This window comes from Gadus morhua, chromosome 18 (genome assembly GCF_902167405.1).
Source record: "Gadus morhua chromosome 18, gadMor3.0, whole genome shotgun sequence".
NCBI classification, from domain to species: domain Eukaryota; kingdom Metazoa; phylum Chordata; class Actinopteri; order Gadiformes; family Gadidae; genus Gadus; species Gadus morhua.
In genome coordinates, this window is record NC_044065.1 from 16,264,829 (window position 1) to 16,278,140 (window position 13,312).

General features: G+C 50.4%; 1 protein-coding gene across 1 annotated transcript in view; it reads left to right on the forward strand.

Moving 5' to 3' along the window:
* skap1 (src kinase associated phosphoprotein 1) overlaps positions 1-13,312 on the forward strand; it is a 37,757-nt gene that overhangs the window by 14,413 nt on the left and 10,032 nt on the right. The window contains exons 5-11 of the mRNA XM_030340031.1: positions 3,269-3,349; positions 3,643-3,726; positions 3,832-3,956; positions 4,459-4,522; positions 6,137-6,301; positions 9,359-9,412; positions 9,805-9,908. Of these exons, the coding sequence (XP_030195891.1) occupies positions 3,269-3,349; positions 3,643-3,726; positions 3,832-3,956; positions 4,459-4,522; positions 6,137-6,301; positions 9,359-9,412; positions 9,805-9,908 (677 nt within the window). The remainder of the gene's footprint in view (positions 1-3,268; positions 3,350-3,642; positions 3,727-3,831; positions 3,957-4,458; positions 4,523-6,136; positions 6,302-9,358; positions 9,413-9,804; positions 9,909-13,312) is intronic.

The following is a 13,312-nucleotide window of genomic DNA, read 5'->3' on the forward strand; positions in this document are numbered from 1 at the left end:
AGCGCCCACTCTGCTCTTCATGAGTCTTCAGTGCTTTGTTTCTTCCCCTTCTTCGGCGCCACCACCATCATCATCATCATCAGCAACCGACCCTTTTTGTGCATTCAAGATGTTTCCACAACATCTTCATTAGACTACGAGCCAAGTTAGATACTTTCCTCCCCCCCCCCCTACCCCTCTTATCCTGCAATTTCCCCTTCATTTTGATTCACTCTCTGCTCCCGCGTCTGATTGACTTTCAGTCTAACCAAAGTGGGTTTTAATGAGAGAATACATTAACTCCCTCTGGTCATGCAAACATAAATCAGTTTTTTCCTCCCTTTTTTCTGCGGTATCAACGGCTGAGCTCGTAGCACCATGCTGAGAGAGTGAATAACCAAATGAGAGATTGTAGCCTCGCTGAACCGCTGTCACGGCCAGATGCATTGTTGTGTCTCCTCCACGTAGAGTTTGAAAAACAAGTTCCACCCGGCGGAGTGTCGGAGCGCTAGGACACCTCACAGGTCTGCTGCCGCAGCTTATGAAAGCCCTCCTTTGTTAGGATTCATTAAAAGGCCACTGCTGGTTAATTACTATTGATCACCCGACCCCACCACCCTCCCCTACTGCGTTGACTCCAATCCTTTCTTGTTGATGAGCATTAAGTAGGCCTACCTTCAGATCAGAATGACGGTGTCTTCAACGGCTAGCCACCTTGATTTACCACGCCTGGGTTGGGATGGCAACGCTCTATCCATCTGCCTCCCAAGTTTTGTAATTGCACTCCGCTATAAGCTAAATAGGTTACGCTGAAATATAAATAAATTGCCGTCAAATTAGCGTCAAAAGCAAAGCTGTGGATGGCACTAATTAAAAAGCAAAAGGGATGAAAATGAAGTTGTGGAATTGCCCTGAATAATTGATAACGCAATTTATGATTTGTATGAAAGAGCGCGGTTTGTCTTCCATTCTGATGAGACGCTAATTAGATGCATTAATGTGTTGCGTGCTCCATGCCCTTACGCCAGAAACTATAAACCAAACCCAAAACACCTCGATGATTGTTGGGTTTTTAACGCTCTAAATAATACATGCCGTCCAATAACATTACCTCGCGATTTCCACTCAGAAATTCTTTAGTCCCAAACAAAGAGATGTTAGCGGGGTGATTTCATGAGAGGAAATGGCTCATCCAAGACCAATCTAGGACCCATTTTTGTGAGGAAGAGGTCTTGAGAGTGCGGCAGGGATGCGATGCATTTCGGTGTTTAGTTGTGAAAGTTGCTCGCGAAGACGGTGAACTAGTGGACCGGTTTGATTTCACAATCACGCCCAGGGGGGGGGGGGGAGGGGGAAGAACGGAGACGTGGTACTCCTTCAACCACGCCGAATATCCAGCTCTCCAGCTCAATATCAGATTTGTATATAAAGAGTCCGATAAGAAAGGTCAAGCCTCGCGGCGCGGAGGTGTCGGAACACGCACACACGTGTAATGTTTATTGACTGGGCTCGGCCCGGCCCTCCGCTGTTGATTCTGGTACCTCGTGGGCTATTAGCAGGGCTCGACCTTTGAGATAAATGAAGAGCGAGGGGAGGCAGACGGATGAGGGGGATTAGAGGGGGGCTGGACGGGTGGAGAAAGCGGGGCCCCGGATGGGGTGGGGGGGGGGGGGGGAGAAACCACATCCATCCACGCATCCGCGGGTGGATGGATGAGGTGGGGGAGTGTAATGACGGAGGTTTGTTATGATGTAGTGATACGGGCTCTCTTTTGACAAAACAGTCCTTAGCACCTGTGTATTTATAGCGTCACCGGCCGGTCCGTCCACAAAGGCGGCCCGGTGATATGTGAGCTGAGCCTGCGCCGCAAAGGTGTCTTGGGGGCTGTGCCGGCGGGGTGACCCGGTAATCTGTCAGGCCGGCACTGCAGGGTCATCCCATCACTCGCTGCATAGGCTCAGATGCCTACCAGGCCACATAAATCTCCCCCACGTTGAGTACAGCCACAACAAAACAAGTAAATGGCAGACACCTTTTACACAAAGAAGTGATTTTGATTTTTAAATGAGGATGGTGTTTGAAATAACTTAGGAAGTTGGGATTGGGGTATGTGCTCTTGTGGGGGTGTGAATTGAGTCAGGAAATTGTTTTCATGTTTTTTCAAGGAACGAGGAAGAAGGTGTCATCAGTCAATGCTGGGGGGATTCCCCTGTTTAAACTGCAGGGCCGAGACGCGGCCTGACATGTTTGGTTTTCTTAGCGGTTAGAAAGGTCCAGCTGAAGGGGAATGGATTCCAGGCCCTTTCTTTGTCATCAGTTGTCTGAAGGGGGTGTCACGCTGACTGGTGTAAATGGCCTTTAAATTGTTCCTGTGTGTTAAAGCATGAAGGCGGTGCCTGTTGCCGTTCTTTTGGCTCCTCTCCTTGTAAGGCTAATGTCTCATGCCTGGAGAGGAAGCTCAGCGTTGTTTTTCCTCCTCCCTACAACGGAAGAGGACCCTTGTGGCTGGCTAGGGGTCAGCTCTCTGATGCATGTGCCAGCACTCAGAAGGGTTAAGAAAAGAAGCTGGGCTAGTATTTAGTGGACGTACACCTGACCCATTATTCCTTTCTTATTGAACGAATTAGTATAAAACCTAATTTATACGAATCATAGAATATTACCATCTTTGACGGAAACCGTTTTTTGTTTTTTTCCAATAACAAATCAACGTCTTTCATCCAATCCCATTCTTCACACAATGCTAACTGCCTTGGCAGGCCGAGTGGATCGTGTGCCACATCTCTGGGCCAGCTAGGTGTGCCAGTGGGTTTCTGCGCTGTCACTCTTGCAGCGGGGCTCCGGCGGGCTCCGGCAGAAGGCAGAGGCTGGTTGGTATTCCGGCGGTCACTCCCATTAATAGTGCAGTGTGAGCAGATGTATGGACTGCAGCGCTCAGCAGCACTGTACATGTATCGATCCCAGGCTCAGGCCCGGACACCCAGTGGATTTGATCCATTGCTCAGAAGGCTGCATCATGTTCGCGTGTTCGAGTGTGCGCGGGCGTGTGTTTCTGCGTGTGTGTGTGTGTGTGTGTGTGTGTGTGTGTGTGTGTGTGTGTGTGTGTGTGTGTGTGTGTGTGTGTGTGTGTGTGTGTGTGTGTGTGTGTGTGTGTGTATGTGTGTGTGTTTGTCACCCTCGATCGAGTGTGTGTTTGTGTGTGGGTGAGCCGGGTACAAAGGACTACGCATGTATCCTCTTAATGAAGAGTCATGATAAAGACGGTTCTGTCTATCGCCTCTGTCCACAGACTTGGGGGAGATCCTGCCGGTGGCCCCTCAGGATCTGAACAACGTCCTCAAGCAAGGCCACCTGGAGAAGAGGAAAAGAGGTGCAGTCCTGCAGAAATCACCCCTGATTCACACTGACCTGATGAGGAGCTCAAACTGGTTACACCTATATAAATAGCTTTACTTCCAGCACCAAAATACAATAGGCTCTCCCCTGCTCTGAAATAACAACATAATCTTTTTGGTATAAGGCAAAATAAATGTGATGGATACCACTACTGTCCACGCTTAAGGAACTCCATCTCTACAGTCCTCCACTAACCTTGGTGTTTAGGGAGAGTTTCTGAGGGAGCGTGACCATTGTGTGTGATGCTTTTCCTTTTGTCCACGGCAGACCACAGCTTCTTCGGCTCCGAGTGGCAGAAGAGATGGTGCGTGCTCAACAACTCAACGCTCTACTACTTTGGCAGCGAAAAAGGTTTGTCGTCGCCAGTTAACGTAGATCCCGACCCGCGCCACTACGACCCGTGAAGCGGGTGACGACGGAGCCTCAGCGCTTCACCGCCCGCTCTCGTTCCCTCAGACAGGCAGCAGAAGGGGGCCTTCTTCATCAACGGCTACACAGCGGCGCAGGTGGTGAGCCTACGCAAGGAGAGGCAGAAGATGTCCTGCTTTGAGCTCAGTGCCCCCGGACGGCGCAGCTACCAGGTGCGTGTGATCACAGTTGTGATAAGCGCGATAAAGAGGGTGATCCCTGCAGGGGGATTGGAGGAATCCTGCCCGCTGGATACGCCGAAAGTGGCTGTATACCAGGAATATACCTTAGCATAAATCTTGTTTCAATATTTAACGCTCTCTTCCTCATTATTTGTTTCCAGCGTTCCAACAGGGACATCGGTTTGGCTTTTATATTGCGTATACTTAGGATCTTTTTTTATTACCGCTGTGGATGAAGCCGACTGTGTGACTGGAGTCTCAGAAGGGACAGGGCATTAGTCGGTCTAACAAGCCTCGGTGCAGTGGGCGTAGTTTCATGCCCGTGTTCGCATCGCAGTCCTATCAACAGCCTATCTTTCGACCGTTTACGACAGCCAGGAGAAATGGATGGAGTGCGTTGTTCAAGGAGTCCAATCCTTCAGGTTTTACATGAACGTAAACACTGCGATAGGTATCACATAATGACGACGGTAATCCTATCCCTCCTGCACAGTTTACAGCCAGCAACCCCCAGGAGGCCAAAGACTGGGTCGACCAGATCAATTTTGTCCTAAAAGGTAAGTCAACGTGTCCACCTCGTCATGGCAACTCAGCAAAAAGACTTAAAAGATTGACCTGATATCTAATGTATTTTAAGCAGATTTCCTTGATGCCTTAGGCAGATTGGCTGAAGATATCCAAAGGGGAATCTAGGGGGAAGCTCATTCTCATAAATTGTTTTCAACAAACCAGCCAATAAGAAGAGCTCAGCAGCCCCAGCTAGTTCAAACCTTAAGGGCAGCATTAACCAGTGCCTTAGGCCCAATCCCATTTCTACCCCTTACCCCTTCCCCTTCCCCCTCCCCCTTATTTTGAAGGGGTAAGTGGAAGGGGTAAGGGGTAGAAATGGGATTGGGCCTTAAGCACGTACCACTCTAAGATGCCCCTTTCCTTACACACACACACACACACACACACACACACACACACACACACACACACACACACACACACACACACACACACACACACACACACACACACACACACAAACACACACGCGCGCGCACGCAAACAAACAAACACACACGCACACACACGCAAACAAATAAACACACACACACACACACACACACACACACACCCTCCTTCCCCTTCCTCTACCCTTTCCCCTCCTACCGAATTCCGACTTTACGGGAAATTGATTGGGAGAGATCCCCCCTCGGCATCGATCCCTGCCGGGCGGGCGGCGCGGGCGGGGGACCTGATACCCTGTGTTGCAGTAAGCGGTCGCCTCCAATCACAGCGCTGCTCCGTCTGAGCGGCCCGCTGCGCCGCCGCCGCCGCCGCCGCTCTAAAACGGGCGCACACCGGCCCGGCGGTTTGCGGGAAAAAGTAACTGAGACTCTGCCGCTTGTATCGGCTTTGCCCTCTGCCCGCTCAATCTTCTCCTGTTGTTTTTGGGGGAAACCGAGTCAAGGATTTGGCGGCTGAATTAGTGCTGGGAATCGGGCTTTTATTTGGAGCCCATTGTTGCTGGCGTGGAGTTTCTTATTGTCCTGCCGGAATTCATCAGAACTAAGTCTTCAAAGGCGTTCTGTTGGCTTTGGATCATGTTTTGTTTCCCCTGTAACTTCAAAAGAGATGCCGCACTAGTGATTAAGGTGTGTGTGTTTCTGTGTGTGGGGGCGTGTGTGTGTGTGTGTGTGTGTGTGTGTGTGTGTGTGTGTGTGTGTGTGTGTGTGTGTGTGTGTGTGTGTGTGTGTGTGTGTGTGTGTGTGTGTGTGTGTGTGTGTGTGTGTGGGCCTGTGCATGTGAATGTATGTGTGTGCATGTGTGTGTGTTGATGTGAATGTGCGTGTGTGCTGGTGTGTGCATGTGGATGTGTGTGTGTGTGTGTGTGTGTGTGTGAGTGTGTGTGTGTGTGTGTGTGTGTGTGTGTGTGTGTGTGTGTGTGTGTGTGTGTGTGTGTGTGTGCGCGTGACATTCAAGGCAGGGCAGCTGTCCAATCAGCACCGCCACAAGGCAACTCACTCTCCTAGTGGCTGTGGAACACTCTTCTTTAACGCTTTGTTCCCCCCCCCCCCCCCCCAGCAGCGCCTTCACAGGGGGGGTCTGGTTCTGGTTCGCTGCGAGGTGTGTTCCATGACTCAGGGAGCACCAGTCGTCACCCTGCCTCTGTCTCCTGGCAGATCTCCAGTCCGGTGCCATCCCATTCGACGTTGACGAGGAGGAGGAGGAGGAGGAGGAAGAGGAGGAGGAGGAGGAGGAGGAGGAGGGGGAGGAGACCTACGATGACATTGACGGGATGCAGGAGGAGGAAGAGGACGAGGACGCTATCTACGAGATGCTGCCGGGTTAGAGGACGCCATGGTTACCTGGCACACGCACACACATGCACACACGTACACGCATACACGTATACAGGCAAACACATGCATTCATACAGAAAAGCACACAAATACACAAACACGCAAACAAAACGCAAACGCTCATTCACACACATGCACAGATACAAGCAAACACAACACAGGCACACAAACACACACTCAAAAACATACACAAGGATACACAGACACACACACACACATGCACACATGAACACATGCAAACCCAACACACACACACACACACACACACACACACACACACACACACACACACACACACACACATACACACACTGACACACACAGCCACAACCCACACAAACACATGCAACAACTAAAGACCAATGTATGAGTAGGCACAGGCAATCATGGAGCACAGATAAATACAAGGAAAGACAGATACGTGCAGACAAACACACACACACACAAACACACACACATGCACACACATGCATCCACAAGCACACGCATCCATCCATCCATATATACATACATTCAGACACACACATATACTCACTCTCTCTCTCTCACACACACACACACATACAAAAACACACACATACACACATGCAAACACATGCATACATACATACATACATACATACACTCATTCACAGAACCGTATGCTCACACACACCCTCACAAACACACACACACACACACACTTGCACTCCCCCCCCCTTGTGCGTGCCCATCCAGGGGTTCTGACGGCGGCCCAGACGGTTGTGGTTGTTGTTTGTGTGATTGCCGTCTCCAGCGTTGACGGCCGTGCTGCCGGGTGCCCAGTGGCCTGCCTCCCGGACTGATCAGCCCTGATAAATCAGGCCGCCCTAATAAGGCTGTCAGGCCCGCGCCGCCGTTAGCCCGCCGCGCACGCCCCGCCCTCCGAGGGGAGGGCTCCGTCGCCCCCAGACCGGCCGACCGGCGCTCCTTTGTCTCCCGACCTGAGTCTCGACTGGATCAGAGCCGGCTGCCGAGACCTCGTCAAGAGACTCAGATCATTAGGAGCCCCGTATTAAACCGTTCTATCAGACGCCACGCACACGCTCCTAATGCATCCTAACGGATGGAGCTGACGATACCCGCTGCAGCACCAGTGTGTGTCTGTGTCTGTGTGTGTCTGTGTGGGAAACGGAGGGAAGCAAAAGCACGCTTCTTCTAGGATGTAACGATCAGATGGTTCCCGGCTCCCCACCGCGTGGTGGAGTCCCATGTGTGGGTCGGCTACAGGATCCTGAGAAGGACAAAAGGGGCAACGGGATCTCTTCAGGGCTCCCCATCCATCACCCTTTCTATTAAAAAAGATGCATCAAGATTCAGTTTCGCTCGGCGAGTACATTACCTTTGCCAAAATCATTGGTAAGTAAGGAATCAGTCTTCGGACTGTCATGGCGGCGCACAAAGCCATCTGGGAAGGGGTACAGGCCCTGACCACAGATGGCATATCGAATGACAGGCTCTTTCGTTCACTTTCTCACCCCTTCACTTATCAATCACGCCGGCTGGTCTCTTTGGTCCCGTCCCACATTACCCAGTGACAGGGAGCAGATACTGTCAGACGATCCTCCCTTTATCCTTCTCCCCTTTCCCAAAGAGCACTGAGCTCTCCCAAACACATATGAGTTTTCCAACAGTCTTTCTCTTAATCCCCTAAATCATTAAAATTCATTTCTTGGTCGGACAAAAAATGCTCACGTCTGCTTATCAGCGATCAGTGTCTAAAATATGTTTTTTTTCGTTGATATATAATTTTCAGCTCTCTGAAACCCTGATGAAATATGATATGATATCACCGCGTCGCTCAGTTTCAGCAGGAAAACCATTATGCAGGTCTCCTCTTTCCCGCTGCAACATAGGTATTAGTGTTAGCCTGGGGGGGACGGGGGGGGTCGATCTAAACAATCATTTTCCAGGTGATGAGCGCCCTCCATTTTGTCGGAGCCAAACAGGGTTCCCGTTGCCGTGAGAACGCGACGGAGGCACGGCAGGGGAGGCGTGTGCTCGGCTGCTGATGACAGATTTTATCGGCTGGAAAATGAAATCAGTCTGATACAGAAACCGCTGGCCCGTAGCGATTGCCCCCCCCCCCCTCCGTTGAAGGATGCTCCCCTCGTACACACTGCCGCCTTGAGCAAATGTTTGGACTCTCCGCAAGGAAGATGGCACTTTTGTTTTGGCTCGTCCTTTTGTCTGTCTTTTTCTCCACTCGCTTTTTGTCCTTCCTGTAACCTGCCGGTAGCTATCATGTTGGATTCAGGGGAAATGTTAGCCCTGTAGTCATTGATATCATAGGCAACATCGTCTACAGATTGTCTTGTCTGTAGGTTGGGCAGGAGCAGTGTGAGGGGTGGGGGGGGAGGGGGGGAGTGAACACTGCTGAATATGGAGAAGCAGAGAGAGGGTCAGCCTGTGGACTTACTGGAAGCAGGACAGAGCGTTGTGTTGCGGCAGGTGGGTGGAGGGGCCTTGATGGAGATTGTGTGGCCGTTGTGGAGGCTGTGAGGGCAGAGTAAGAACGGGTGGGCCGGGAGGTGGAGGGGCAGATGAGATGGAGCACAGAGTTCTCTGTCACCACTTAGAGCAGCAGATGCCACGCCCCCTCGCGATCGATAACGGCGCCACCCCCACCCCCACCCTCGCCGCCACCCCTGTGGGTGCTGCTCCCCTCCCCAGGGTGGTGCACAGCCGGTGAGGGCTGTGCACCACCCTGTGTGCATCCTTTGGGAAAAAAAGAGAGAGAAACGGCCGTGTGCTATCATCAGAGTGCACGATGATAGCACCGCTCTCTGGCTTCAGGATCTCCCCCGTGGTATAAATAATGACATTGACTTGGAGATAGTTATGAGCTATTCATATTATCTATTAGTGCACCGGCCCTTTAAGATAAACGACGTTGGCCCAAACCATGCGTCATCTGTTGTTATGTGTAAGGAGGCTCTTCACTCCATTAGAGGAAAGCCTGTTTTTCCCAGCACATATTTCGGGGGTTTAATGTTTTTGTGTTTGTGTGTTCATTTCTTTTAGGTGAGGATTCTCTGGAGACAATGGATGAGCCCAGCGAGAACAGCAGCAAACCAGGTCAGAAGCTCACCAGAATTACAACCCTGCCCTCTGCCTGCCTCAGGGTGGTCTTCTGAGGGTTTTATGTATATTCTACAACAGATTATTGTTTATTATATTATAGATTCCTACTTTATTTGAGCTCTAAAACATATCATAATTACTATGTTGACCTTAGGAAAGCATGCGTGTAAATTAATGTTTTTTAATGGATATTGATTGTGTGTGTATATGTATGTGCTTGTGTATATGTTGGTGTGTTTTTGTGTGTGTGTGTGTGTGTGTGTGCGTGTGTGTGTGTGTGTGTGTGTGTGTGCGTGTGTGTGTGTGTGTGTGTGTGCGTGTGTGTGTGCGTGCGTGCGTGCGTGCGTGCGTGCGTGCGTGCGTGCGTGCGTGTGTGTGTGTTGCAGAGTCAGACTACTCTAACTACTACCAGGGTCTGTGGAACTGTGAGGGCGACCAGCCTGATGAGCTGAGCTTCAACAGAGGAGATCTCATCCGCATCCTGAGCAAGGTCTGTGTTCACCACCAGCCGACTGTTCTGTGTGACTAGGTCCTGCATGTTCTCCATTGTAAGGTTCTAAATACTCTAAAATGGGAAGTTCTAAATTCTCTAAATGAGGAGGTTCTAAATACTCTTTAAATTATGAGGTTCTAAATTCTCTAAATGATGAGGTTCTAAATACTTGAAATGAGGAGGTTCTAAATGGGGAGGTTCTGAATGCTCAAAATTATGAGCTTCTGAATAAACTCCAGGCTTGAGGTTCAAAATATAGTCATCAATGAGAATCTTAATATTTTCAATGATGAGGTTCTAAATATACCTCATGATGAGGTTTTACATATTTTAGATGATGAGGCTCTAAATATTCTAAATGATAATGTTCTGAATATTTGCATTGATGAGTTCAAAACATTGTAAATTCTGAGGTTCTTATTGATGAGGTTCTAAATATTTGCATCGTTCAAGTTTTCTCAAATTCTAAAAATGTAATGTTGATAAGGTTCTCCATATCCTCATCGATGAGGTTCTTCATATTCTAAATGATGAGGTTCTTCATATTCTAAATGAGGAGGTTCTAAATAGTTTAATTGATGAGGTTCTAAATATTACCAATGACGAGGTTCTAAACATGATCATTTATGGGGTTCTAAATATTTTCCATGGTTCTTCGGTAACGCAATAAAAGAATCCCAAAATCCACGGCATGGGATCCACACGGTTGACCTTTAAGAACCATCGTTATGTCCTTAATATTTCATATCCTTAATTACATTTCTCAAGTCCCCCCCTATGATCCCAGCCAAACAGGCAATAGCCTGATTTAAATGCGCATGATTAGTTACCCTCCATTTTCCCTCTCATTATTTAGCGTTGACAAAATAAACCGCTGCACCCCTGCACCGGCGTCGGCATTAACTCTCAATTAGCCCGCTCCCGTGCGCCGTACCTCCACCGGCGGCGCCGATAACGCCAGCCTCTAAGTGCCTCCGCGCCGCGAGGCGGCATGCGTCCCGGGGGCAGAGGGGCAACTCAAACAGCGGCGGCTGTGTGTGAGTGTAGCAGGGGTAACAGGGAAGACAACACCCGTTTAACGCGCGGCGACAGCAGCGAGGTTCATTGCGACGCCTCCAGGTTAACGCGGGCGTCGACCACGCGGGCGGGCGTGCGTGGGGTCGTATTATTGTTTGCCTTTTGAAGGGAAAAACACAAAGAGAGGAGAGGTGAGGCTGAGCCGCGGACACATCGCGCTCTCCTCTCGCTCACCCTGATATCTATTTTCCTGGGCTTTAATGGCCGTCTTGCAGCGTGAGGCCAAAGCACCTTACATCGAGGAGCCAACCCTGCCGGAAACCGACGGCGTGTAATTCAGGCACTTACACGCTGATGTGCCACGGCGGGATCGGTTCCCCCTACCGCCAGCGAATGGCCGGCGTGGAGATTGGGTTTCCGTGAACCGCTTCGTTGCGGAGGAACGGGGGGGGGGGGGGGGTCACGTCAGTGCAGGCGGTTTGTAACGAAGCAGGAAGTGGGGCAGGCCGACGCCTGGCGAGAGTTTGTCCGTTCTCGGCCCGTCCAAAGGAGACGAGAAAGTGCTGAATACTCCCTCCGAGCGTAGTTACACGCTACAACGTTACAGTGTCCTCATTTAAGTAGTAGCTTTGACCTGGTGACCATTTTCCTTCATTGCCAATGTTATAATATAAATAGGTTTGTGTTGAATTTGGACGCCACAATAAAAGGAAAACCTTGCAGTCATTGCAGCCGGGACGAGACGTGAGGTGAAATATGTCCTTCACACACGATAGACTTTTAATCAGGGCCCTCATGCCGATAGGTCATTAATGAGCTGCCGCTGTTCCGGGGCCCCTGTGTGCATCAGGGCATGTCTAAAGGCTTGTGTATTTATTATTTTACCCTGGTTCTTCTTTGGAGCCTGACACCGCAACCTCAATCGGCGGCAACCGAAACCCAGCTTGGCTCGGTGCAGTGAAACCTGCCGGCCAGACGCCTCTCCTTTCTCTCCGCAGTTGTGTGCCGCTTGTGTTTTCCCAGGACTCTGGTTACCAGACCCTCCTCAGCTGCAGGTTCCCGGGCCGCGGCTCTCGGACAGGTTCTGGCCGGCCGGTAATGGCGCAGATCACTCTTGCTTTGTGGCGCCGCGCGCCAGAGTCATAACATAGTGACAGGCTACAAGGGCCGCATTCTAACTATTCTTTTAATGGATTCAAACTCGAGTGGCGGCCGTGAATTATTCAGACGCCATCTCCTGGATGGCCGGCGTAATGCTCGGTGGTGTCGCGTGTCGCCACGCCCGTGGCCCATTCCTGGCCGGGCCGTAATGGCGTGTTGTTTCCCCGCTGAATGGTGTTATTAGTAATCAGCTGCTTATCTCAATGGGCCCTTTGGGGGGCTTCCCTGCTTCCTTCCTCTGTGTTTGTGTGTGTGTGCGTGTGTGTGTGTGTGTGTGTGTGTCTATGTTTCTTTATGAATGAGTGTGTGAGTGTGTGTTTCTGTATAGGTGTGTGTGTGTGTGTGTGTGTGTGTGTGTATGTGTTTGTGGGTGTATGTTTGTGTCTATGTTTCTATACGTGTGTGTGTATGTGTGTATTTGTGTATATGTTTCTATATGTATGTAGGGTGTCTGTATTCGTGGGTATGAGTGTTTCCGTCTGTCTCAATGTGTGTGTGTGTGTGTGTGTGTTTGTGTGTATGTGTGTGTCTCCACACACATACACACCTCCCCAGCGTTTTGACAGGAGGGGGAGGTAGTCTTCAGAAGGGCCACCTCAGTAAGTGAAATACGGGCCCTTGACGGCTCCTCAAGTCGAGCCCTCTTAACCGGGGACCCGGACACATAAAATGGCGGCAATAAAAACAGGAGCCCATAAATTCTTGGGGGAAAAAGCGGGGGGGGGGGGGGGGGGCGGGGTGCCACCCCCCGAGTGTCTGTGGTGTTATGTCAACACTGACCATAATTACAAGGTAATAAGGACACGCTCTAAGTGCTAAATCAATGGCGCTAACAAACTGTTATTTTTAAAGCTGGGGTGTGATGGAGTGCCGGAGTGTGCCGCGGGGTTGCCGCGGGCGCCGGCTCCCGATGGCTGCGGACAGAGCAGACCATGCTGACGGAGGATAAGGCCCCGATCACTCACTATTGATCGCACGCTTACTGTAAAGCGAGGGGAAGGGGGGGGGGGATTTTTACTGTATTTGATGTTTGTTTTTATTATATCCCTTTCACTCCCGCTCGGGCCTTCTGTTGTATTTGTTGTGTGTCTGTTGATGGGAGGTTCTGTGTGTGTGTGTGTGTGTGTGTGTGTGTGTGTGTGTGTGTGTGTGTGTGTGTGTGTGTGTGTGTGTGTGTGTGTGTGTTTGTTGTACTATGACTTTCATATTTGTTGATGCAATCT